Genomic DNA, 25,867 nt, shown 5'->3' with positions numbered 1-25,867 from the left:
CCTTCAGGCCGCTCTCCAACCCTACAGCCCACTAGAGCCCTGTGTGGGGTCATTCAGATGCCTGAAGGAGTTCCGGGACAGTCTCTTCTGGAGTCACACATAGGCCCAGGGTCCTGTCGGGATTCCAGGAGGGATGCCCAGCTCGGCGGCTATCTCCTGTTGGCCACTGTGGTATTATTTCTTTCAAGCCACTGATTGAAAGTTTCACCACCGGAGTGGTGCTGACAAGCTAAACTGATTTGGGGGCGTGACTCAAAGTGTTCATACAGACAGCATCGCCGCCCCTGCGCGGTCCAGGTATGGATGGGGAATTCACATCGTGGAACCAGCAGCAGCGGTCCCCCGTACCGCAGAGCACACGGTCCGGTTCGGCGCCGGATGGAGCTAGGTTGGCTCGCTCCCTTTAAGATGAGAGTCACGTGACAACCGGCTGAACAATCAGAAGCGAAAATCAGACCAGGACACGCCCATCCTCCTCACTCCTAGCCCCAGAGCTCTACTCAGGCGGCGTCTGCAGCCACGCTCTCACGTTTCTGAGAGAGAATCTAGCATTATGGCCACCCTGTCATCCGATGAGAAGGCGCGGAAGCAACCGCAGGGTGAGGTGCCCGTAGGGCCGAAGAACAAGGTTCCCCCTGCCCCCGGCGAGGCCCATGGGGTCAGCAGCCCCGATCCCGGGGCCTCCGTCCCCTCGGTCTCGAGCGGTCTTTCTCCATCGGGTGGTGGCGCCCCACACAGCGGCACAGCAGGTTCCTCTGCCTCCGCCCTGGCTGCCGTCGGCGCCATTTCGATCAATGGCGAGGGCGCGGATCTGCCCTCCACGGCCCGTGTGCAGGCGAGGGAGCGTGCCGACCTCCAGGGCGGCCGCAGTCCCCACGCTGAGCTGAGATGTGTGGTGCCCGGAGCGGGCCAAGGTCTCCAGGCCTCACACGCAGGTGGCGTGGGCGCCGTGGTGCAAGCCATGAGGGGAGTTGGCCAGGCCAGCGGGCCTCCGACCCTGTCCACGAGCCTGGGGAAAGGCCGTGGGAGGAAGCAGCTCGGCCGCAAGGAGACTGCCCAGGCTCAGAAGCCTCCAGGGCGTCGCTGTCTGTTTCCTGGGCTTCTTGCGCCTCAGTGCCCCGTGCCTTCGCCGCCATCTTCTCCGGGGTCTCAGCCCAGCGGCCGTCGCCGTTCTCGGGCTTCTCCGTGGGGTCAGGCAGCCCAGCCAGGCCCTGCCCTCCGAAGTCAGGCCCGAGCACCAGGCCCAGCTCTCCGCAGTCAAGCAGCCAGGCCAGGCCCTGCCCTCAGTGGCTGCGCCACCTCGCTAGGCACTGATCATCTCAGCCGTGAATCTGAGCCAGGCCCTGCTCGCCGCCGTTGCCGCCATGCACCTGAGCCAGGCCCTGCTCGCCGCCGCCGCTACCGCCATGCACCTGAACCAGGCCCTGTTCGTCGTCGCCGCCGCCGCCGCCGCCGCCGCCGCACACCCCAGCCAAGCCCTGATCTCCACCGCTGCCGCCGCCGCCGCCGTCGCCGCCGCCGCCGCCGCCGTCGCCGCCCGCCCAAGCCAGGCCCTGCCCCGCGAGGCTGCGCCACTCCGCCAGGCCCTGCCCCTTCTACCTACACCACCCCGCCAGGCCCTGCCCCTCGGAGCTGCACCACCCCGCCACGCCCTCCTCTCAGCCGGCAAGCCGCCGGGCCAGGCGTTGGCCATCGAAGCTTCACCGCTCCGCCAGACCCTGCTCTCCATAGCCATGCGTCCGGGTCGGGCCCGGCCCTCCGTAGCCCTGCGCGCGGGTCGGGCCAGGCTCTTCACAGCAATGCCTCTGCACAAGGCCCTGCTCGCCGCCGCCGTCGTCGCTGCCGTGCCACCCCACCAGGTCCTGCTCTTCAGAGCCCCACAACTAGGCCTGGCGAGGCCCTCTGCTGCCCCGCAGCCCTGCCAGGTCTGGCTCTCAGCGGTCCTACATCCCACCCGGCTCCTCTTCGCTGCAACGGTGCATCCTGTCGAGGCCCTGTTCTCCACAACAGAGCTACCAGGCCAAGCCTTGCCCTCGAAATCCACGCCTCCCCTCCGGGCCCTACTCTCTGCAGCAGCCTCACAGCCAGTCCAGGCCCTGTTCTCCGGAGCCACGCCTCCACACTGGGGCCTGTCCTCCGGAGCCATGTTACCCAGCAAAGATCAGCAGTTCGCAGCCTCCCTTCTCCGCCTGGGCTAGCCGTCCAGAGCCTTTCTCCCCCTGGGTTCGCCGTAAGAAGGCTGGTCTTCCGCAGCAGCTCAAATTCACCAGATCCTGAGGTCCTGTGCTTTGCCTCCCAGCCCGGTCCTGCCACCCACGCGAGTTCCTCCTCACCATCCTCTCTTGGCGCGTTCTCTTGTCTCTTCCCTAGACGATACAGTGAGAGCTTCTCCTCCTCCTCCCCTGGGGCTCTGGGCCTGAGCCCCTGTCCCTCCCCGGCTGGGTGTTCTGTCCTGACCTCCTCTTCGTCCTCCTGTGTGTTTTGCGGCCTGGGTTCCAGCTCCACCCCTAGCCCTGCTACCATTAGGCGTGCCTTGCTGCCAGCACTTGATGCCCTGAGCCCTGTCTCTCCAGGAGGGCGGGCTGAAGTAGGCAGCACACCTTACCCACCTACACCTCCTATGCTGTGACCCTCCATGAGCATCCTCATAAGACCCAAAAAAGGAACCCGCATCTCCCCACTGTTCTAAATGGGCTGCCTGCCCTGCAGTTACCTGTGAGGTTTCCAAGTTTTGTGAGCCAACAACCAATGTCCTGAGTTTTGAAACTTCCTCTCCCCAAGGCCTGCCACCCAGCACTTACCTGCTGCTGGCCTTTGATTCCAGGGCCCCTTCTCCCTCAAAAGGGCCAGACTGCCTTTGCCCTGAATTGAGGTTCCCCTGTTCCAGGTTGCCACTTATACAATGAATTTTTGATGAATAAAGTTAAAATGTTGACTTTATTGTGTTTCATTTTTTAATGTACTGTGGGTTTCGATTGAGGTACAAAGGTTTTACAGTTGGAGAATTAGAAAAAGTTTATCAGTATAATTAATAGCTTTCGTTTTGGAAGATAAGTGAGGTAAAATATTCTATGAGTCATTTTGCCAAAATTTGAAGCGGAGGTCTGTCCAAGAAGTTTTCACTAGTTACTATATATGCTTATAGTGTAAGTATTAGTACTGGGTACTGGGGTAAGACTAGGGAGCACCTTGATGGGGATTAAGGAGTGCAGTTTTGTGATGAGCTCTGGGTGTTGTATGTAATTGTTGAGTCACTAAATTGTCTACCTGCAACTAGTATTACACTATATGTTAACTAACTGGAATTTGAATGAAGACTTAAAAAACAGAATAGGTGGCACCTTTAACCCAAGTTGGCTAGAGAAATGGACAGGTGGTGGCGAGATCTATCCTGTGTCAGGAAAGAGGCAGTGCATGGTCAAGTATATGGGAGGAGGATAGAAGGCATTGCTAGAATCAAGACCCATGATCAGGAAGGGGGAGCAGTTCTTCCCTTCTAGAGGAAGAAATTATTTGTGTGTTGGGAACAGTGGCTCCTGAAGGTGAGTTGGGGGGGGGACTTGGTGATTTTGAGTTAATAACTGATACAGGAATGGTCCAGTGTTGGGTGAACATTGTATTAACAAATTATCCCATTATAAGAAATGTTACCTAGTTTGTGAGTAGGCATTTGAAGTTGAACGTGTGTGTGTGTGTGTGTGTGTGTGTGTGTGTGTGTGTGTAGACATACTTGGAGAGAACTAGATGGACATATACCACCCTATGAACTGGATATATATCTGGTTCTCTGAGTAACTGATGATGTGGTCTTATCTTCTATATTCTGTTTTTCACCTTGACCCTATGACTACTGCGATGGGACTCAACTCAGCTGCTTTCAAAATGTTAAGTTTTGGAAGCATGATAGGAAACCACATAAAGCAAATGGAGTGAAAATTACATATAAACCAAAACAGTAAAAGGAACCCTCTTTCCCTTCTTTGCCACATTTCCCACAAGGTCTGTCGCAGAAGGTAAGTTTTGGGGTCATTTTTTGGTACACATTTCACTTGGTAGGGGATCCTATATAGTCTCATAACTTCAAATAATAGCCTTAAGCTTGTGAATCCCAAATATATCTATCTGTTACCATCCTTGTGCACCAGCCACATATATCCAACTGTCGGTTGACTTCACTTGAGGTGTCTAACAGGCATCTCAAACTTCAGTCATGAGTACTGTTCATTAGAAATACAATGCTAGTTACACATGTAATTTACATTTTATTTAGAAAGTCATGGAAATAAAAAGGCTGATATTAACTTTCAACTGTTCAATGACAAAACTAAATTTAATAATGAGTTTGATGTCCTCTATTCAAATGAAAAGAATGTATAGGTTGGCAGGGGGAGTACAGTACCTCACAAGAAATAGAGCACTCATTCTGAGGGTTTTTGAGCTAGGGCAGGTTTTATAGTGTTAGGCAATATGAAAACGGCATGATTGTCTAGGAGGTAAAGGATTTCCTCATAAGATTAGTAGTAGGTCCAGGGCACCTGGGTGGCTTAGTCATTTAACCATCTGACTTTGTGGGGGTTTTTTTCCTGTTTTTTTGTTTGTTTTTTGTTTTGTTTTAAGATTTTATTTGACAGAGAGAGACAGCTCGAGAGGGGACACAAGCAGGGTATTGGGATAGGGAGAAGCAGGTTCCCCACTGAGCAGGGAGCCCGATGTGGGGCTCGATCCCAGGACCCTGGGTTCATGACCTGAGCTGAAGACAGATGCTTAGTGACTGAGCTACCCAGGCACCCCACATCTGGCTTTAAAAAAAAGTTTGTTTTTTTTATATTTGACAGATACAGAGGGAGAGAGAGCGTGCACAAGCAGAGAGAGTGGGAGAGGGAGAAGCAGAGTCCCTGCTGAGAAGGGAGCCCCATGGGGGACTTGATCCTAGGACCCTGGGATCATTACCTGAACAGAAGGCAGACTTTTAACCAACTGAGCCACCCAGGTGCCCCAACCATCTGGCTCTTGATCTCCGCTTACCCAGGTCTTTATCTCAGGATCCTGAGTTCAAACCCTGTGTTCGGCTCCACAGAGTCCACTTTTTTAAAAAAGATGAGCAGGTCCTATTGTCTAGGATAAGGTAAGCCAGCTACAACTGAGTTGGAGGATTTATGATTGGTGTGTAAACGTTTCCTCAACAGGTATTTCCCATAAGTGCAGGCTTAGGTTTAAATTTGTGACATCGGACCACTGAGGCAGCCTCTATTTTGTGTGTCCCAATATGCAAATTAACTTTGTCAACTGCAAGTTGCCTTTATGCATTACACGGCATGCAGATAGGATAACATGTAAAAATTATGCTTATGGGGGCACCTGGGTGGCTCAGTGGGTTAAAGCCTCTGCCTTCAGCTCAGGTCATGAACCCAGGGTCCTGGGATCGAGCCCCACATCGGGCTCCCTGCTCAGTGGGGAACCTGCTTCTCCCTATCCCAATACCCTGCTTGTGTCCCCTCTCGAGCTGTCTCTCTCTGTCAAATAAAATCTTAAAACAAAACAAAAAACAAACAAAAAAACAGGAAAAAAACCCCCACAAAGTCAGATGGTTAAATGACTAAGCCACCCAGGTGCCCTGGACCTACTACTAATCTTATGAGGAAATCCTTTACCTCCTAGACAATCATGCCCTGTTTTCATATTGCCTAACACTATAAAACCTGCCCTAGCTCAAAAACCCTCAGAATGAGTGCTCTATTTCTTGTGAGGTACTGTACTCCCCCTGCCAACCTATACATTCTTTTCATTTGAATAGAGGACATCAAACTCATTATTAAATTTAGTTTTGTCATTGAACAGTTGAAAGTTAATATCAGCCTTTTTATTTCCATGACTTTCTAAATAAATGTAAATTACATGTGTAACTAGCATTGTATTTCTAATGAACAGTACTCATGACTGAAGTTTGAGATGCCTGTTAGACACCTCAAGTGAAGTCAACCGACAGTTGGATATATGTGGCTGGTGCACAAGGATGGTAACAGATAGATATATTTGGGATTCACAAGCTTAAGGCTATTATTTGAAGTTATGAGACTATATAGGATCCCCTACCAAGTGAAATGTGTACCAAAAAATGACCCCAAAACTTACCTTCTGCGACAGACCTTGTGGGAAATGTGGCAAAGAAGGGAAAGAGGGTTCCTTTTACTGTTTTGGTTTATATGTAATTTTCACTCCATTTGCTTTATGTGGTTTCCTATCATGCTTCCAAAACTTAACATTTTGAAAGCAGCTGAGTTGAGTCCCATCGCAGTAGTCATAGGGTCAAGGTGAAAAACAGAATATAGAAGATAAGACCACATCATCAGTTACTCAGAGAACCAGATATATATCCAGTTCATAGGGTGGTATATGTCCATCTAGTTCTCTCCAAGTATGTCTACACACACACACACACACACACACACACACACACACACACGTTCAACTTCAAATGCCTACTCACAAACTAGGTAACATTTCTTATAATGGGATAATTTGTTAATACAATGTTCACCCAACACTGGACCATTCCTGTATCAGTTATTAACTCAAAATCACCAAGTCCCCCCCCCAACTCACCTTCAGGAGCCACTGTTCCCAACACACAAATAATTTCTTCCTCTAGAAGGGAAGAACTGCTCCCCCTTCCTGATCATGGGTCTTGATTCTAGCAATGCCTTCTATCCTCCTCCCATATACTTGACCATGCACTGCCTCTTTCCTGACACAGGATAGATCTCGCCACCACCTGTCCATTTCTCTAGCCAACTTGGGTTAAAGGTGCCACCTATTCTGTTTTTTAAGTCTTCATTCAAATTCCAGTTAGTTAACATATAGTGTAATACTAGTTGCAGGTAGACAATTTAGTGACTCAACAATTACATACAACACCCAGAGCTCATCACAAAACTGCACTCCTTAATCCCCATCAAGGTGCTCCCTAGTCTTACCCCAGTACCCAGTACTAATACTTACACTATAAGCATATATAGTAACTAGTGAAAACTTCTTGGACAGACCTCCGCTTCAAATTTTGGCAAAATGACTCATAGAATATTTTACCTCACTTATCTTCCAAAACGAAAGCTATTAATTATACTGATAAACTTTTTCTAATTCTCCAACTGTAAAACCTTTGTACCTCAATCGAAACCCACAGTACATTAAAAATGAAACACAATAAAGTCAACATTTTAACTTTATTCATCAAAATTCATTGTATAAGTGGCAACCTGGAACAGGGGAACCTCAATTCAGGGCAAAGGCAGTCTGGCCCTTTTGAGGGAGAAGGGGCCCTGGAATCAAAGGCCAGCAGCAGGTAAGTGCTGGGTGGCAGGCCTTGGGGAGAGGAAGTTTCAAAACTCAGGACATTGGTTGTTGGCTCACAAAACTTGGAAACCTCACAGGTAACTGCAGGGCAGGCAGCCCATTTAGAACAGTGGGGAGATGCGGGTTCCTTTTTTTGGGTCTTATGAGGATGCTCATGGAGGGTCACAGCATAGGAGGTGTAGGTGGGTAAGGTGTGCTGCCTACTTCAGCCCGCCCTCCTGGAGAGACAGGGCTCAGGGCATCAAGTGCTGGCAGCAAGGCACGCCTAATGGTAGCAGGGCTAGGGGTGGAGCTGGAACCCAGGCCGCAAAACACACAGGAGGACGAAGAGGAGGTCAGGACAGAACACCCAGCCGGGGAGGGACAGGGGCTCAGGCCCAGAGCCCCAGGGGAGGAGGAGGAGAAGCTCTCACTGTATCGTCTAGGGAAGAGACAAGAGAACGCGCCAAGAGAGGATGGTGAGGAGGAACTCGCGTGGGTGGCAGGACCGGGCTGGGAGGCAAAGCACAGGACCTCAGGATCTGGTGAATTTGAGCTGCTGCGGAAGACCAGCCTTCTTACGGCGAACCCAGGGGGAGAAAGGCTCTGGACGGCTAGCCCAGGCGGAGAAGGGAGGCTGCGAACTGCTGATCTTTGCTGGGTAACATGGCTCCGGAGGACAGGCCCCAGTGTGGAGGCGTGGCTCCGGAGAACAGGGCCTGGACTGGCTGTGAGGCTGCTGCAGAGAGTAGGGCCCGGAGGGGAGGCGTGGATTTCGAGGGCAAGGCTTGGCCTGGTAGCTCTGTTGTGGAGAACAGGGCCTCGACAGGATGCACCGTTGCAGCGAAGAGGAGCCGGGTGGGATGTAGGACCGCTGAGAGCCAGACCTGGCAGGGCTGCGGGGCAGCAGAGGGCCTCGCCAGGCCTAGTTGTGGGGCTCTGAAGAGCAGGACCTGGTGGGGTGGCACGGCAGCGACGACGGCGGCGGCGAGCAGGGCCTTGTGCAGAGGCATTGCTGTGAAGAGCCTGGCCCGACCCGCGCGCAGGGCTACGGAGGGCCGGGCCCGACCCGGACGCATGGCTATGGAGAGCAGGGTCTGGCGGAGCGGTGAAGCTTCGATGGCCAACGCCTGGCCCGGCGGCTTGCCGGCTGAGAGGAGGGCGTGGCGGGGTGGTGCAGCTCCGAGGGGCAGGGCCTGGCGGGGTGGTGTAGGTAGAAGGGGCAGGGCCTGGCGGAGTGGCGCAGCCTCGCGGGGCAGGGCCTGGCTTGGGCGGGCGGCGACGGCGGCGGCGGCGGCGGCGACGGCGGCGGCGGCGGCAGCGGTGGAGATCAGGGCTTGGCTGGGGTGTGCGGCGGCGGCGGCGGCGGCGGCGGCGACGACGAACAGGGCCTGGTTCAGGTGCATGGCGGTAGCGGCGGCGGCGAGCAGGGCCTGGCTCAGGTGCATGGCGGCAACGGCGGCGAGCAGGGCCTGGCTCAGATTCACGGCTGAGATGATCAGTGCCTAGCGAGGTGGCGCAGCCACTGAGGGCAGGGCCTGGCCTGGCTGCTTGACTGCGGAGAGCTGGGCCTGGTGCTCGGGCCTGACTTCGGAGGGCAGGGCCTGGCTGGGCTGCCTGACCCCACGGAGAAGCCCGAGAACGGCGACGGCCGCTGGGCTGAGACCCCGGAGAAGATGGCGGCGAAGGCACGGGGCACTGAGGCGCAAGAAGCCCAGGAAACAGACAGCGACGCCCTGGAGGCTTCTGAGCCTGGGCAGTCTCCTTGCGGCCGAGCTGCTTCCTCCCACGGCCTTTCCCCAGGCTCGTGGACAGGGTCGGAGGCCCGCTGGCCTGGCCAACTCCCCTCATGGCTTGCACCACGGCGCCCACGCCACCTGCGTGTGAGGCCTGGAGACCTTGGCCCGCTCCGGGCACCACACATCTCAGCTCAGCGTGGGGACTGCGGCCGCCCTGGAGGTCGGCACGCTCCCTCGCCTGCACACGGGCCGTGGAGGGCAGATCCGCGCCCTCGCCATTGATCGAAATGGCGCCGACGGCAGCCAGGGCGGAGGCAGAGGAACCTGCTGTGCCGCTGTGTGGGGCGCCACCACCCGATGGAGAAAGACCGCTCGAGACCGAGGGGACGGAGGCCCCGGGATCGGGGCTGCTGACCCCATGGGCCTCGCCGGGGGCAGGGGGAACCTTGTTCTTCGGCCCTACGGGCACCTCACCCTGCGGTTGCTTCCGCGCCTTCTCATCGGATGACAGGGTGGCCATAATGCTAGATTCTCTCTCAGAAACGTGAGAGCGTGGCTGCAGACGCCGCCTGAGTAGAGCTCTGGGGCTAGGAGTGAGGAGGATGGGCGTGTCCTGGTCTGATTTTCGCTTCTGATTGTTCAGCCGGTTGTCACGTGACTCTCATCTTAAAGGGAGCGAGCCAACCTAGCTCCATCCGGCGCCGAACCGGACCGTGTGCTCTGCGGTACGGGGGACCGCTGCTGCTGGTTCCACGATGTGAATTCCCCATCCATACCTGGACCGCGCAGGGGCGGCGATGCTGTCTGTATGAACACTTTGAGTCACGCCCCCAAATCAGTTTAGCTTGTCAGCACCACTCCGGTGGTGAAACTTTCAATCAGTGGCTTGAAAGAAATAATACCACAGTGGCCAACAGGAGATAGCCGCCGAGCTGGGCATCCCTCCTGGAATCCCGACAGGACCCTGGGCCTATGTGTGACTCCAGAAGAGACTGTCCCGGAACTCCTTCAGGCATCTGAATGACCCCACACAGGGCTCTAGTGGGCTGTAGGGTTGGAGAGCGGCCTGAAGGCAGCAAAAGGGATGGGCCCCACACTGCCTGGGCTCGGGATATTCAGCACTGCTGCCACACACCAGAGGCGGATTTAGAATTTTCCAGTAGGATGCTTCTCCTTGCCTTGCCTCCTGAACACAGACTGGGGTTGCCTGGGATTAAGGACGATACTGTCCTTAAATATGCATCAACAATTGTATAGTAATCCACTGCATAGTAATCCAATGACGAATGTACATTCATTTGTTTGACCTACTCTCTAGTTTCTGTTAATACAAATACGCCGTGATGCCCAGACTTGAAGTCCAATATTTAGATCAGATTTTTACTCGTTATTACAGAGGGGCTGCATTTACAGAAGGCCGACCCAAAACACAAATGCAAATGTAGGAAAGCTAGCACCTAAATTCTGACGCACCTGTGAGGCAAGTTACACATAGTTTATTTTATGAAATGGAATCACTTACCCGTAGATCCTGTTTGGTCACCTGCTTTTTGGGGTCCAGAAAACTCTCTCTCCGTGTCAATAAGTAAATTTCCACAAGGCCATTTTTAAGTACAAAATACTCCCATTTATACCAGAAGCTTACATCTTCAAACATTCCAATAGTAACCAACTTTTCACCCTTTATAACACATCACTGTGAGGTACATCCTTCTTACTAAAAATTGTTCATATCTTCAGTTGTGTCCTTGCTGTGGATAGATTCCCAGATGAAGCAATTCTTGGCACAGGCCATGCACATTTGTAATTCTTTGATCAAAATATTAGCAAGATGTTCTCCTGAAAGTCACAGTTAAAACAACTTCAGCCAAATGGAATGGGATGCTTACTGGGCTGGAGGAGCAACTGGAATGAAACACAACGCAAAGTAGAATGGAATGGTATCTGGAGTGTTAAACGGTATGGAATGGAAAATGGATTCGAAATGGAATGCAGAACAGAATGAAGTGGAGACTAACTGCAGTAGAAACTGGAATGAAATGGGGGATGGAATAGGCACTTAAACACGATATGGAATGGAAAATTGAACAGGATGGAAACTGAATGGAATATAATGGGGAAAATGGAATGGAAAGGGAAGTGGAAATAAATATCTGATGGCATGTGGAATGAGAAAATATGTAAGGAACGTTATATGAGAAAGAAAAGTGGAGTGGAATATATACAGTGAAGTAAAATATGGGGAGGAAACCAATGGAATAGAATATGCAAGGTCATGAAATCAATGGACTATGAAATTTGCGTGATAGATTTAGAAGTCCCAGGATGGAATAGCAACAAATGGAATGAAACCGGGAATGAAATATAGAATACAAATTATAAAGGGTGGAATAGACAACAAATATAAATAAAATGGAATGGAATATGGAAAATGAAATACTAAGGAAATAGAGGATGTGCTTAAATGAAGAGAATGTGTTCTGCTCATCTACTGCTCCATAACTTAGTGTCATGGAACAATGACCATCTGATCATGCTCAGGCATCCTGTAGAGCTAGAATTCAGACGGCGGAGGGCAGATGGCTCATCTCTGCTCTATGATGTTGTTGTCTGAGGCCTCAGCTGTGACAACTTGAATGGCTGTGAGATCATGAGCAAAAAACACCAATCAGTAAGGACCCTTAGATTTTGGCCATAGCATCTGGGTGGATGGTGGGGCCACTTCCTGGAATTGGGAAGACTTGCAGATTGGGGACACAGTGGGAATCTAGTGATTCTCAATGGGAAAGAAAGATCTGGAAGAGTAAGGTTTTTTTGTTTGTTTTCATTTGGGAGAGAGAGAAAGAGTGCAAGCAGGGGAGTGGCAGGCAGAGGGAGAAGCAGGCTCCCCGCTGAGCAAGGAGCCCCATGCGGGACTCAATCCCAGGACCCTGAGATCATGACCCGACCATAAGGCAGCCGCTTAACCGACTGAACCACCGAGGCATCCCTGGAAGAGTAAGTTTTGTTTGCCTCATACTTTATATTCTAAATGTTCTCAACGGGCATAGATTGCTCTTGCATTCGGAAAAATACAGATATTTGCATTCTGGAAAGCAACTAATTTTTAGTGTTTAATTATGATTTAAGCCGTTGTAAGAAACCAGGCTCTCTCGTATGCTACCAGATGGGGCTCTGCATTCAGAGCACCTTGCCAGATGGAAGTTTGACAAGACATATATATAAACATGAAATCCATTTGATGCTACAATTCCTCTTCTGGGCATTGATTCTGAAGAAATATACATATATAAAACCACCATGTTATTTGATCAGAAGCGATTATTTTGGTGTCATTTGTTTTAAAAAAATGGAAACCACTTAAATTTCTGGCAGGATGGTGGATGGTCCACAGAATAAACTTATGTAGAGTTTCTGAGATGTTTCAGAAGAACTTTTAATGCTATTGGAAAATGGCTATGTTATACAAATAAAAATTATATTCTGAATATAGTGTTGTATGTTTATATCTCTATCTCTCTCTCATATATATATATATATATACCTAGAATTCGATGTATATTAAAATCTCATTTTACTGTAGAGTAATGCTGCTCATCCAGGGCCACGGTGCCCTCCAGGGGGCACTTGACAATGTTTGGAGACATTTTTGTTTGTTGCAACCTGGGGAAAGGGGAGATGCTACTGCCATCCAGTGGATCAAAACTAGGGATGCTGCTTAAAATCCCTGAATGCACAAGCCAGCCTCTTACAACAATTATCTGGTCCAAATATCAGTAGTGTCCAGGTTGACAAACCCTGTGGTGGGGTATTTAGATAATTTGGAAAAGTTTAAAACAAAATTTAAGTCACAGTCAATCCTGTCCGTGATCAATAACTATTGTTAAAAGTTTGGTATGTGTATGTGTTGAATTTTCTTTGATAACTTTATATTTTATAATCACCAGAAGGGCATATGTGAAGTAAACTACTTCGTTTTAAGAGTTAATTCTTCTTTCACAATGCACTAAACATTTCTCAAAAATTAACCATATTAGTCTTTGCTTAAGAAATGATGTACCTTAAGAACTCCATAATTTCAGCTCATGTATGGAGAGGGACATTCCACCAGTATCAATCCAGTCACCATCGATCTCCTGATTTTTATCTTTCTGATGAAGGTTTCATTTCCAAGTATTTACATATTTGGTTAAAATAAAGAAAAACTGTGGCCCACAGTGCAATGCATCTGATGCGACAGGACAGTGTGGTTGACTAACCAGGTCATAGTAATCTCATTACCCTTCGAGTGACTGGTTTAGGAATGGGCATTCCCCATCGATATTCTCCCATATCAATGAGATGCATGTCTGGGATACGTTTTCTCAGTGTGTCTCAGAGACACAACAGATCGTTTGCATTAAAAATCTCAAAAAGTAGGGGCGCCTGGGTGGCTCAGTGGGTTGAGCTCTGCCTTCGGCTCAGGTCATGATCCCAGGGTCCTGGGATCGAGCCCCACATCGGGCTCTCTGCTCTGCAGGGAGCCTGCTTCCTCCTCTCTCTCTCTGCCTGCCTCTCCGCCTACTTGTGATCTCTGTCTGTCAAATAAATAAATAAAATCTTTAAAAAAAAATCTCAAAAGTATATGTTTTTGCTATTATAATTAATAAATGATTTAGCGTGGTTGCTGGATATATGGTCAATTTTACAAAATACAATTGGATTTCTATATACTGGCATTGAAATTACAAGGAGAAAGAAATGTTAAATGCCATCTATTACAGCATCAGGAAAAGAAACACCTAGGAACAAATCTAACAAAGGAGTCCCCAAGACCTCTGCCCACAGATAGCACTTCTGAGAGAAATTAAAGACAACCTACATAAATCAGACATGTGTCATGCCTATGTATTGGAAGACAACAGTATGAAAGTGAATGGGAGAATTCTTGTGAAAATGATCTATGGATTCAACGCATTCCCAATCAAATTCCCAGCGTGTTTTTTTTTTCTTTTGAAAACGGAAATTGGCAAGCTGATTCTAAATTATATATGGCTAACAAAGATCCAAGAACAGCCAAGCCATCTAAAACAAAAAATAAGACTTTTCAGGACTTTCACAACCAGATAGCAAGACCAACTACGACACTGTTACAATTAAGATAGTGTGGTATGAGCACAAGAATAGACAAACAGGCCAAAGACACAAAGAGAAGGGTCCACGAACAGACTCACACAAGCAGGGTCACCACATTTACAACAATTGTGCCACATAGAGTGCTCTGGGGAAAGGATGGTCTTTTAACTAAGTGGAGCTGAACTAACTGGATATCTACCTACTTGGGAAAAAAATTAACTTTGGCCCCCAACATATGCCACACACAAAAATTAATTCCAGAAGTTAAAGCTTATTGAAAATAACATTATGAACAAATCTTTATGAACTTGGGATAGGGAAAGATAGTGGAAACAGCACACAGAAGGCACTAGTGAGAAAATTTGGACTTCATCAAAATAAGGACTTCGTTCATCAAAGACACATTTAGAGAGTGAAAAGATAAATCTCAGAATGGGAGAAAGGTATTTGTGATGTGTATTTCATGGACGTCTGGTGTTCGGGATAGAATACCTCCTAAAATCAAGAGGGAAGAAGGACGATGAAACGAAAAACTGGCACAATATTTGAACAGGACCTTCACAAAACAGGACAGCCAACTAACTAACCGATGAGCAAATAAAAAGCTACTCATCCTCAGTCACCAGGGATATGCACATTAAAATCCCAGTGAGGTGGCACAGTCTGTTAAGCCTCGGACTCTTGGGTTTGGGCACAGGTCGAGATCTCAGAGTTGTGAGATTGAGCCCTGAGCACGGGGCTCTGCACTCAGGGCACAGCCTGCTTAAGACTCTCTCTCTCCCCCAACCCCCACCACCCTCTGCCCCTCCCCCCTCTTGTGCACACGCTCTAAATAAATTAATAAATAATCTTTGGAAAAAATAATAAAATAAAATCCTGACGAAACATCTATCAGAATAGCCAAGACAACTGACAATATCAAGATTACGTGAGGATATGGAGGAACTCTCTAATGCTGGTGCAAGTGTAAATTGGTACCACCTCTTTGGAAAACTGGCACTATCCTTCAAAGCTGAACATGTACATTCTCTATAACCCAGCAATGCCATCTGTATTAATAGTCTATTCCTGCATAACAAAATACCATAAACTCAGCAACTTAAAAACAATGTCTGTTATTAGCTCACAGTTCTGTAGGTCAGAAGTCCGTGTGTGGCATGCCTTTGTTCTCTGCTTGGTGTATCACAGGGTGAAATCAAGTGTTGGGCAGACCGTATTTCTTTGTGGAGGCTCTGAGGAGAAGTCCACTGCCAAGCTCATTTGGGTTATTGGCAGGATTCAGTCCCACTCTCAACTCCTAGAGGCTGCCCGCAGTTCCTTGCCACATGGACCCCTCCAGATACCTTTACATGCCTGAGTCTCTGAGAAGGGGCCCGTTTTAAGGGCTCACCTCATTGTGGCTGGCCCACCCAGGATGACATCCTTATTTGAAGGTCTACTGATTTGGCACCTTAATACAGCTACAAAATCTCTTTTCCCATGTAACATAACGTAATCATCACAGGAGTGATATCTGATCATATTTATGGGCTCCTCTTACACTGAACAGGATGGGATTATACAAGGTTGAGGGTCACTTGGAGTCTTCTTAGAATTTTGCCTACCACAGTGTATCACCCTCTGACCCCCAGTGATCCAGTCTGTCCCACATTCAAAATTCACTCACTCCACTCCCACAGTCTCCAAATTTCTCATGGTATTATGGCAACAGCTGAAGTCTAAGAGCTCATCAAAACTGCACAGCTCAAAAGTCCAGAATCTCATCATCCTAGTCATCCAGATCAGGCATGGATGAGGTTCCTGGGCATAATCCATGCAGTACCATTCCCGGGGCACACTCCCTCTCCTACTGAGGACTGGTGACACTAAAGTGACAGACAAGCTATCTTCCCCAACACACAATGGTGGGATGGGCATAGGATAACAGCTAGAACAGTCTGGTGTGAAAAGGGGGGCGGGGATAGGAAGGCAGAAAGGAGTCAGAGTCCCAAAGCAGTTTAGAAATCCAGCTGGGAGAACAACAGCCAGAATTCTTTGATAGAGTTTCAAAGCCAAGAATAATCCTTGGTTTTTAAATTCCAGATCTGCCTTAACACTCTGCTCAAGGCAATCTAGGCTTTTCCTATTATGCTATCCAAATTCTCCTACCTCCAACCTCTCCCTTAGCCATATAGCCAAGTTTGTCATTTATATTTTCTTCTTTCCACATAACCGCAGGCAACAATCTTGTTAAACTTTCTGCCACTACATGGTAGGGATTCCCCCTTCTTCCAGTTTCCAATAATGAGTCCCTCGCTTCCTTCTGAGCCCTTACCAGCGATGTTCAGATTTCTTATCCTAATGTCCTCCATGAAGTGGGGGGAACCAGAGGGGGAGATGAACCATGAGAGACTATGGACTCCAAGAAACAAACTGAGGGTTTTAGAGGGGAGGGGATGGGGGGGATGGGTTGGCCCGGTGGTGGGTATTAAGGAGGGCACATATTGCATGGAGCATTGGGTGTTATACACAAAGAGTCTTAGAACACTACATCAAAAACTAATGACATACTGTATGGTGACTAACATAACATAATTTTTTTTTTAAAAAGACTTTTTAAATGAATCTTTTCAAATAAAAAAAAGTTCAGATTCCTACTAACAGTCTGTCTGAGGCAATCAGGGCTTTCTCTAGTGTGCACCTCAAATTCCCCCAGTCTTCACCCACTACCCAGTTCCAAAGCCACGCTTACATCTTAGCTGTTTGCAGTGGCAGCACCCCACATTCAGGTACCAAAATCCGTATTAGCTTCCTATTGGTGTGGAATAAATGAACACGCTCCTAACAGCTTTAAAACAACCCCCATTTATTAGCTCACAGATGTGCAGGTCAGAAGTCTATGTCCAGTGTGACTGGCTTTCCCACTCTGGGTCTCACAGGGTGAGATGACAGTGGACTTGCTGTACCCCTTTCTGGAGGCTTTCGGGAAGAGCCCCTTCCAAACACATCCATGTTGTCAGCCGGATTCCATTCCAGACTGCTGGAAGACTGAGGCCCCTTTCTCTCACTGGCTGTCAGCCGGGGACAGCACTCGTCTCCTAGAGGCTGCCTTCAGTTCCTCACCATGTGGCCCCCAGAACATGCTCTCTCATGCCTCAAACCTCTCTTTTTTTGGGGGGTGGGGTGGGGCTGGGCCCTTGTAAGTGTTCCCTTGATTAGGTCTGCCCCACCCCGAACAATCTCCCAATCTTAAGGTCAACTGATCTGTGGCCTTAATTACATCTGCAAAATCCTTTTTGCTATATAATTTCACATCATCATGGGAGTGATATCTCTTCATGTCCACAGGTTCCATCTGCACCCAATGGGAGGAGACTGGGGCAAAGACAAGGGTCACTGGGTATCACCATGGAATTCTGGCTACCACACAATCCATGTATATATCAAACAGAAGTGCAAACATGTTCTCCAAAACGCCTGAAAAAAACATTCACGGCATCATTACATCTATCAACAGCTGAGTAAATAAATACAGTGTGATATACTCATAGTAGAGACTGAAACAAGCAAATATCCCTACCTGCAACAACATGGGCAGATCTCAATATCAGAACACTGGGCAAAAGAAGGCAGGCTTAAAAAGACCCATGATTGAGAATTCTATTTGTGAAGAGTTTTAAAACAGCCCAAAAAACCCTTATGGTGACATAGGTCAGAAGAGTGGTTAACTGTCAGGTGTAATGATTAGAGAAGGACACAGTATAGGCTTCTGGGGCACCAGTAATGTTGTATATCTTGATCTCAGTGGTGGTACATGCATGCATTCACTTTATGAATGTCATCAAATTGCTGTCACTTATGACTTGTGTTCTCTCCTCTTTGTATGTTATACTTCGGTAAAAGAAAATCTACGAAAAATAGTGGGGAAAAACATATATAAAAGGCAAAAGGAGGGATGCCTGGGTGGCTCAGTCAATTAAGCAGCTGCCTTCGGCTCAGGTCATGGTCCCAGGGTTGTGGATCGAGTGCCGCCTCAGGCTCCCTGCTCAGCAAGGAGCCTGCTTCTCCCTTTGCCTGCTGCTCCCTTGCTTGTGCATGCGCGCTCTCTCTCTCTCACAAGTAAATAAATAAAATCTTCTAAAAAATGCAAAAAGAACGGACAGAAACACACTACAGAATAAAAATCTCTATGAACAACTATAAGCCAGAAAATTTGACAATCTGGAAGAAATGGATGCATCCCTAGAGACTAATAAACTACCAAACTGAACCAGGAAGAAATAGAAAACCTGAAACAGACCCATAACCAGTGAGGAGATTGAAGTAGTCCTCAAAAATCTCCCAACAAACAAGAGCCCAGGGCCAGACAGCTTCCCAGGGGAATTCTACCAAACATTTAAAGAAGAATTAATACCTATTCTCCTGAAACTGCTCCAAAAAATAGAAATGGAAGGAAACTTCCAAACTCATTTTATGAGGCCAGCATTACCTTGATGCCAAAACCAGACAAAGACCCCATCAAAAAGGAGAATTACAGACCAATATCCTTGATGAACACGGATGCAAAAATTCTCACCAAAATACTAGCCAATAGGATCCAACAGTACATTAATGGATTATACACCACAACCAAGTGGGATTTATTCCGGGGCTGCAAGTGTGGTTCAACATCCAGAAATCAATCAAGGTGATACAATACATTAAAAAAAAAGAAAGAACAAGAACCATATGATACGCTCAATAGACACTGCAAAAGCATTTGACAAAGTCCTTTCTTGATCAAAACTCTTCAAAGTGTAGGGACAGAGGGTACATACCTCAATATCATCAAAGCCATCTATGAAAAACCCACAGCAAATATCATTCTCAATGGAGAAAAGGTCAGAGCTTTTCCCCTAAGGTCAAGAAACATGGCAGGGATGTCCACTATCACCACTGCTATTCAACATAGTACTAGAAGTCCTAGCCTCAGCCATCAGACAACAAAAGAAATAAAAGCATCCGAATCGGCAAAGAAGAAGTCAAACTCTCCCTCTTTGCAGATGATATGATACTTTATGTGGAAAACCCAAGAAGACTCCACTCCAAAACTGCTTGAATTCATACAGGAATTCAGTAAAGTGTCAGGATATAAAGCAATGCACAGAAATCAGTTGCATTTCTATACAGCAACAGCAAGACAGAAGAACGAGAAATTAAGGAGTCGATCCCATTTACAATTGCACCCAAAACCATAAGATACCTAGGAATAAACCTAACCAAAGAGGCAAAGAATCTGTACTCAGAAACTATAAATACTCGTGAAAGAAATTGAGGAAGACACAAAGAAATGGAAAAAGTTCCACGCTCATGGATTGGAAGAACAAGTATTGTGAAAATGTCTATGCTACCTAAAGCAGTCTACACATTTAATGCAATCCCTATCAAAATACCATCAATTCTTTTCAAGGAAATGGAAATAATAATCCCCAAATTTATATGGAACCAGAAAAGACCCCGAATAGCCAGAGGAATGTTGAAAAAGAAAGCCAAAGTTGGTGGCATCACAATTGCAGACTTCAAGCTCTATTACAAAGCTGTCATCATCAGGACGGTATGATGCTGGCACAAAAACAGACACATAGATCAATAGAACAGAATAAAGACCCCAGAAATGGACCCTCAACTCTATGGTCAACTAATCTTCGACAAAGCAGGAAAGAATGTCCAATGGAAAAAAAGACAGTCTCTTCAACAAATGGTGTTGGGAAAATTGGACAGCCACATGCAGCAGAATGAAACTGGACCATTTCTTACACCACGCACAAAAATAGACTCAAAATGGATGAAAGAGCTCAATATGAGACAGGAATCCATCAACATCCTTAAGGAGAACACAGGCAGCAACCTCTTCGACCTCAGCCGCAGCAACCTCTTCCTAGAAACATGGCCAAAGTCCAGGGAAGCAAGGGCAAAAATGAACTGTTGGGACTTCATCAAGATCAAACAGATCTTTGCACAGCAAAGGAAACAGTCAACAAAGCCAAAACACAACTGACAGAATGGGAGAAGATATTTGCAAATGGCTTATCAGATAAAGGGCTAGTATCCAAAATCTATAAAGAACTTATCAAACTCGATACCCAAAGAACAAATAATCCAATCAAGAAATGGGCAGAGGACATGAACAGACATTTCTGCAAAGAAGACATCCAGATGGCCAACAGACACATGAAAAAGTGCTCCACATCCCTGGGCATCAGGGAAACACAAATCAGAACCACAATGAGATGCCACCTCACACCAGTCAGAATGGCTAAAATTAACAAGTCAGGAAACAACAGATGTGGGCGAGGATGCGGAGAAAGGGGAACCCTCCTTCACTGTTGGTGGGAAAGCAAGCCGGTGTAGCCACTCTGGAAAGCAGCATGGAGGTTCCTCAAAAGGTTGAAAATAGAGCTACCCTACGACCCAGCCATCGCACTACTGGGTATTTACCCTAAAGATACAAATGTAGTGATCTGAAGGGGCACGCGCACCTGAATGTTTATAGCAGCAATGTCCACAATAGCCAAACTATGGAAAGAACCTAGATGTCCACCAACAGATGAATGGATAAAGAATATGTGGTATATATACGCAATGGAATACTATGCAGCCATCAAAAGAAATGAAATCTTGCCATTTGCAACGACGTGGATGGAACTAGAGGCTATTATGCTGAGCAAAGTAAGTCAATCAGAGAAAGACAATTATCATATGATCTCCCTGATATGAGGAATTTGAGAGGCAGAGCATGGGGTTTGAGGGGTAGGGAAGGAAAACAATGAAACCAGATGGAATTGGGAGGGAGACAAGCCATAAGAGACTCTTAATCTCACAAAACAAACTGAGGGTTGCTGGGGGGAGGGGGGTTCAGAGAGGGTGGTTGGGTTTTGGACATTGGAGAGGGTATGTGATATGGTGAGTGCTGTGAAATGTGTAAGCCTGACGATTCACAGACCTGTACCCCTGGGGCAAATAATACCTTATATGCTAATAAAAATAATTTTAAAAAAATAAAAAGGAAGTAATTTACCTATAAAAAAAATAAAAGAATCAAAATCCCTTACTGTAAGTCTGAAATCTCAAAGGCTATGAAAACCAGAGTTATTTTTTTCTGTCTCATGTGCATGTAAAACATGACCTGAACTGACAGGAGGCTGTTTTTAGTCTTTCTTTATCCTTCTCAGCATGAGTATTTGCATTTCTCTGTGGAAATATTGTTTTATTAGATTCAGCAGTGCTATTCCAGACCCTGCTTATGGCTCTTATGGGAAGTGTGGTATATGAATTGTGCAACATCTGGTCCCAACCGTTTCAGATAAGGGATTGTGGGTGGGTAGTGGCAAAGGGTTTTAATGCAATTTTCTCAGCTGAAGACAAGCACTAAGAAGGGCCACGGACTGTTTGTCAGAGGTGGACTGAACTTCTTGAGTTTCTTCCCCAGCATTTCAAATGATATGTTTTCTCCTCCTTGGCCCTATTGATACAATAGATTATTAAAACACTAAAGTATTTTTCAATATTACACTATCCTCTCATGACAAGAAAAACTACCAGGATGTGGTAGATTTTCTATTTATCATTAACACTACATACTCCAAATTGATGAATAAAAAGATTAAATCTATGCTCCTAAGTGTGATGGATCCACATTTCTGTGTGTGCGGGCACATGTGGGAGTGTGCACGTGCACTTGTGCATTGTGAGTATATGTGGACCTGTGGGCTTGTGTGCATGTACCATCTTTTCAAGGTTTGGGAATCAGGGTTTAGGCAATCTTCATCAAATAAATTTGGAAGATTTCTATCTTTGTTTCTAGCCTCTAAATCAATTTAATAAGGCTTAGGAATTTGTGATTTCTGAAAAGAACTGGATGATGGTATTCCATTTTCTGATAAGGCTGCGACTCTTCAAAATTTACATTCCAGGATAGGCAGAGAAGTATTCCAGACAAGACATTTATGCTGGTATCAGACAGACTTGGGACACAGTCCAAGACCTTACTTGTGTATGACTTTTCAGCAAGTTACTTAATCTCTTTTAGCCTTAGTGTCTTCACTCGTGAAATGGGACTATAGTCCCCTCTCTTTCATTGCTTCCCCAAGACTTAGGACAGGGTGATTTTTACATTATTACCCTAGCCAATTAGTGTGCAAACCTGCTGCAATCATAAGTAATACATGCATATTAGTGAGAGCTGACATGCACAAACAAATAGTTAACAGATAGTGATGGCTGACATCGACAACCGAGAGAGACTGTTTTAGGAGTCGTATGTATTTGAGGGTGTTTATTCAATCTCCTTGAAATCATGCTTAGAATTTCTTTGTAGTCTTCTATGTAAAATCTCTATAGACTATTTCTACACAAAATGCATCACCTATTTCTTAATTTTCTCAAAACACAAACACGCACAGTTGTGTTTGTGTGTGGGGGAGGGGAGAGAGATTTTAAAGGTTAAATAATACTAGCACTGAATGAAAGTAGGACCCGCTTGATTCTACATCCAGCCCCCACAACACACCCCCCCACACACACACACTGTGTCCCCATCACTCTTCCCACCACAAACACCACGACTCTTCCTACTGGCTCCCTCAGACAAATACTTTTAACTTGCATCTGCTTCTCTTGGTACTTACCATGATATTTGCAAATTGTAGGTTTATAATGACTGTGCTAGGTTTCAAAAATGGTCACAAATGAGACTTCTGGTTTCAGCCCCAACATATAAAACAGGGTAGAAATCAGCAATCCCTCCTTAAAACAAGAAAACACTGCAAAAGCTGAAGCAACCTATTTTTTTTTTTTTATGACTCATCAGAGTACTGAGATAGCAGGGTGAACCACGATGTAAAATCTCGAGAGAGTGTTGAATTCAGATCGTCGAAACTGAAATCTGCTTTCCTGGATCAGAATCCTCTGCAGTCATAAACTGGCAAGAGCATTTAAAATGATAAATAAGTTGAATTGCTTGAAGCTGAGTGTGGACTAACGGGAGAGCAAGAATCTGCTTCCCTTACCACATAAAGAGACAAAGCAAACATCAGAGCCAGTCTCTGATATGACACACATATTGGAATTGCTCAAATAGGGGAATTAAAATAAATATGATTAATTTGTTAAGGGCTCTAATGGAAAAATAGGCAACATGCAAAAGCCGATGGGTAATGTAAGCAGAGAGATGGAAATGCTGAGCAAGAACTAAAAGGAAATACTAGAAAATTAAAACACAGTAACAGAAAGGAGGGTCTGTCAGTAGATGCAACACAATGGAGGAACGAATTGGTGAGCTTGAAGTCATAGGTCAATAAAAACTTCTAAGCAGAAATGTTAAGAAATAAAAACAGAAAAAGAAAAAAAAATAATGGATAAGGAAGATGTGGTCCATATACACTATGGAGTATTATGCCTCCATCAGAAATGATGAATACCCAACTTTTATAGCAACATGGACAGGACTGGAAGAGATTATGCTGACTGAAATAAGTCAAGCAGAGAGAGTCAATTATCATATGGTTTCACTTATTTGTGGAACATAACAAATAGCATGGAGGACATGGGGAGTTAGGAGAAGGGAGTTGGCTGAAATTGGAAGGGGAGGTGAACAATGAGAGACTATGGACTCTGAAAAACAATCTGAAGGGTTCGAAGAGGTGGGGGGGTGGGAGGTTGGGGGAACCAGGTGGTGGGTATTAGAGAGGGCACGGATTGCATGGAGCACTGGGTGTAGTACAAAAACAATGAATACTGTTATATTGAAAATAAATTTTAAAAAAATGATTAAAAAAAAAGAAAAAAAATTAACTGAATGTCCTGTCATGTGAAATTGGAAAAAGTTTCACATATTAATCTAAATTCCAAAAATGGGAAGAAGTAGAGGTAACAGAGAAGAAGGAAAATTGGAAGCCATAAGGGCCAAGAACTGCCAAAGTAAGTGACAGACACCAAACCACTGATTCAGGAATCTCAGTGAATACCAAGCAGCATATATACTAAGTAAAGACACACACGCACGCATGCACGCACGCACGCACCCCTAGACTTATTACAGTCAAACTATATAAACCTAAAAACAAAGAGAAAATGTTGAAAGAACAAACTAGAAGAGAAAATCATCTTACCTACCGAGGAATGTGAATAAGAATTACAGCTGACTTCTTGTCACAACCCATGCAAAGAAGGGGTAGAGTGAAATGAAATATTTAAGGTGTTGGTTGAAAAGAAGAACCATCTACCTAGAAATCTATTTCCAGTAAAATATGAACAAAAAGTAAAGACTTTCTCAGACAAAGAAAAGTTGAGCAAATTCCTCTCCAGGACATCTGCCTTGCAAGAAATGTTAAGAGACATCCTTCAGACGTCCTGAAGGAAAATAATATGGCTCAGAAACATGGGTCAACCTAAAGAAAGGAAGAGACTCGTGAAATAAAATGGAGGTAAAATAACATCTTTTATGTTTCTTACTCTTGTGTCATATGAAAGATGACTGTTCTCTAAAGCAGGATAGCACAGGGGCACGTGGGTGGCTCAGTCCTTAAGCATCCGCCTTCAGCTCAGATCATGGTCCCAGGATTCTGGGATCGAGTTCCATGTCAGGCTCCCTGCTCAGCAGGGAGCCTGCTTCTCCCACTCCCCCTGCTTGTGTTCCCTCTCTCGCTGTGTCTCTCTCTGTCAAATAAATAAATAAAATCTTAAAAAAAAAAAAAAAGAAAGAAAGAAAGAAACAGGATAGCACAGTGTCCTGGGTCGTCATAGCATACAGATAGGTGAAAGGGAAGAAAGAAGTATCCCAAGCAATGGGAGGGAGGAATTAGGAATGCTCTGTGATAAGGTACCTGCAGGCCTACACGTGAAGCCATATAGTGTTATTTGAAGGTGGACTTAGCTTAGTAAAAATGTATATTGTAAACTCTAGGGCAACCACTGGAAACAGTTTGAGAAGCAGTACAAGCAATAAGCTAAAAGAGGGGGAAACAGGTGCAAATATTGATACAATTATATCAATAATCACTTTAAATGAGAATAGCCTAAGTACACCCACTAAAGAGAGATTTTCTGAGTGGCAAAAGACAGACCCAAGTATAAGTTGTCTACAAGAACCTCACACTCCACACAAAGACACAGATAGCTTCAAAGTAAAGGGATAGGAAAAGGTTTACCACGTTAACACCAAGCCAAAACAAGATGCAGGAGCTACATTAATTTCAGATAAAGCAGACATCAGAACAAGGAAAACTGCCAAGTATAAAGAAGGGCATCACATAAGAATTAAGGAGTCAATTCTCCAAGAGGACACAACAACCCTAATTGTGGAGGTCCCTGATAACAATGTTAAACAGTGTGAAAACATATGAGGCAAAACCTGATGAAAGGTCAAAGAGAAATACATAAATCCCCAATGGTAGTGAGAGATTTCAACACCCCTCTGTCACTAATTGATAAATCAAGCAGGCAGACAAGCAGATATCGAAAGGATATAGATAACCTGAACAGCATTAGCCATCAACTCAAACTACTTGACTTGTATAGAACACTCCACTCAACAACAGTGGAATCAGTAGCCTCTCAAGCTCACAAGGAACATTCACAAAGAGAGACCATATGTGGGGACAGAAAACACACCTTTACAAATATAAAGGAATAGGACTCCCACAAAGTAGCTTCTCACACTGCAA

The 25,867-nt window shown here is 46.2% G+C and overlaps 2 protein-coding genes across 2 annotated transcripts; one reads left to right on the top strand and one right to left on the bottom strand.

Annotated features, from left to right (window-relative positions):
- Positions 1-553: 553 nt before the first annotated feature.
- LOC125091493 (EZH inhibitory protein-like) lies at positions 554-2,198 on the top strand. The gene is made up of 3 exons (XM_047715120.1): positions 554-1,223; positions 1,324-1,508; positions 1,617-2,198. The coding sequence occupies exons 1-3, from the start codon at positions 554-556 to the stop codon at positions 2,196-2,198; spliced, it is 1,437 nt and encodes a 478-aa protein (XP_047571076.1).
- A 5,748-nt stretch (positions 2,199-7,946) lies between these two features.
- LOC125091492 (EZH inhibitory protein-like) lies at positions 7,947-9,591 on the bottom strand. Its single transcript, XM_047715119.1, has 3 exons — positions 8,922-9,591; positions 8,637-8,821; positions 7,947-8,528 (listed from the first exon to the last, which is right to left on the bottom strand). The coding sequence occupies exons 1-3, from the start codon at positions 9,589-9,591 to the stop codon at positions 7,947-7,949; spliced, it is 1,437 nt and encodes a 478-aa protein (XP_047571075.1).
- Positions 9,592-25,867: the final 16,276 nt, after the last annotated feature.

The sequence above is a fragment of the Lutra lutra genome, chromosome X (genome assembly GCF_902655055.1).
Source record: "Lutra lutra chromosome X, mLutLut1.2, whole genome shotgun sequence".
NCBI lineage: Eukaryota > Metazoa > Chordata > Mammalia > Carnivora > Mustelidae > Lutra > Lutra lutra.
The sequence above is the reverse complement of the archived record's forward strand: the minus strand, read 5'-3'. Positions and strand labels throughout refer to the sequence as shown.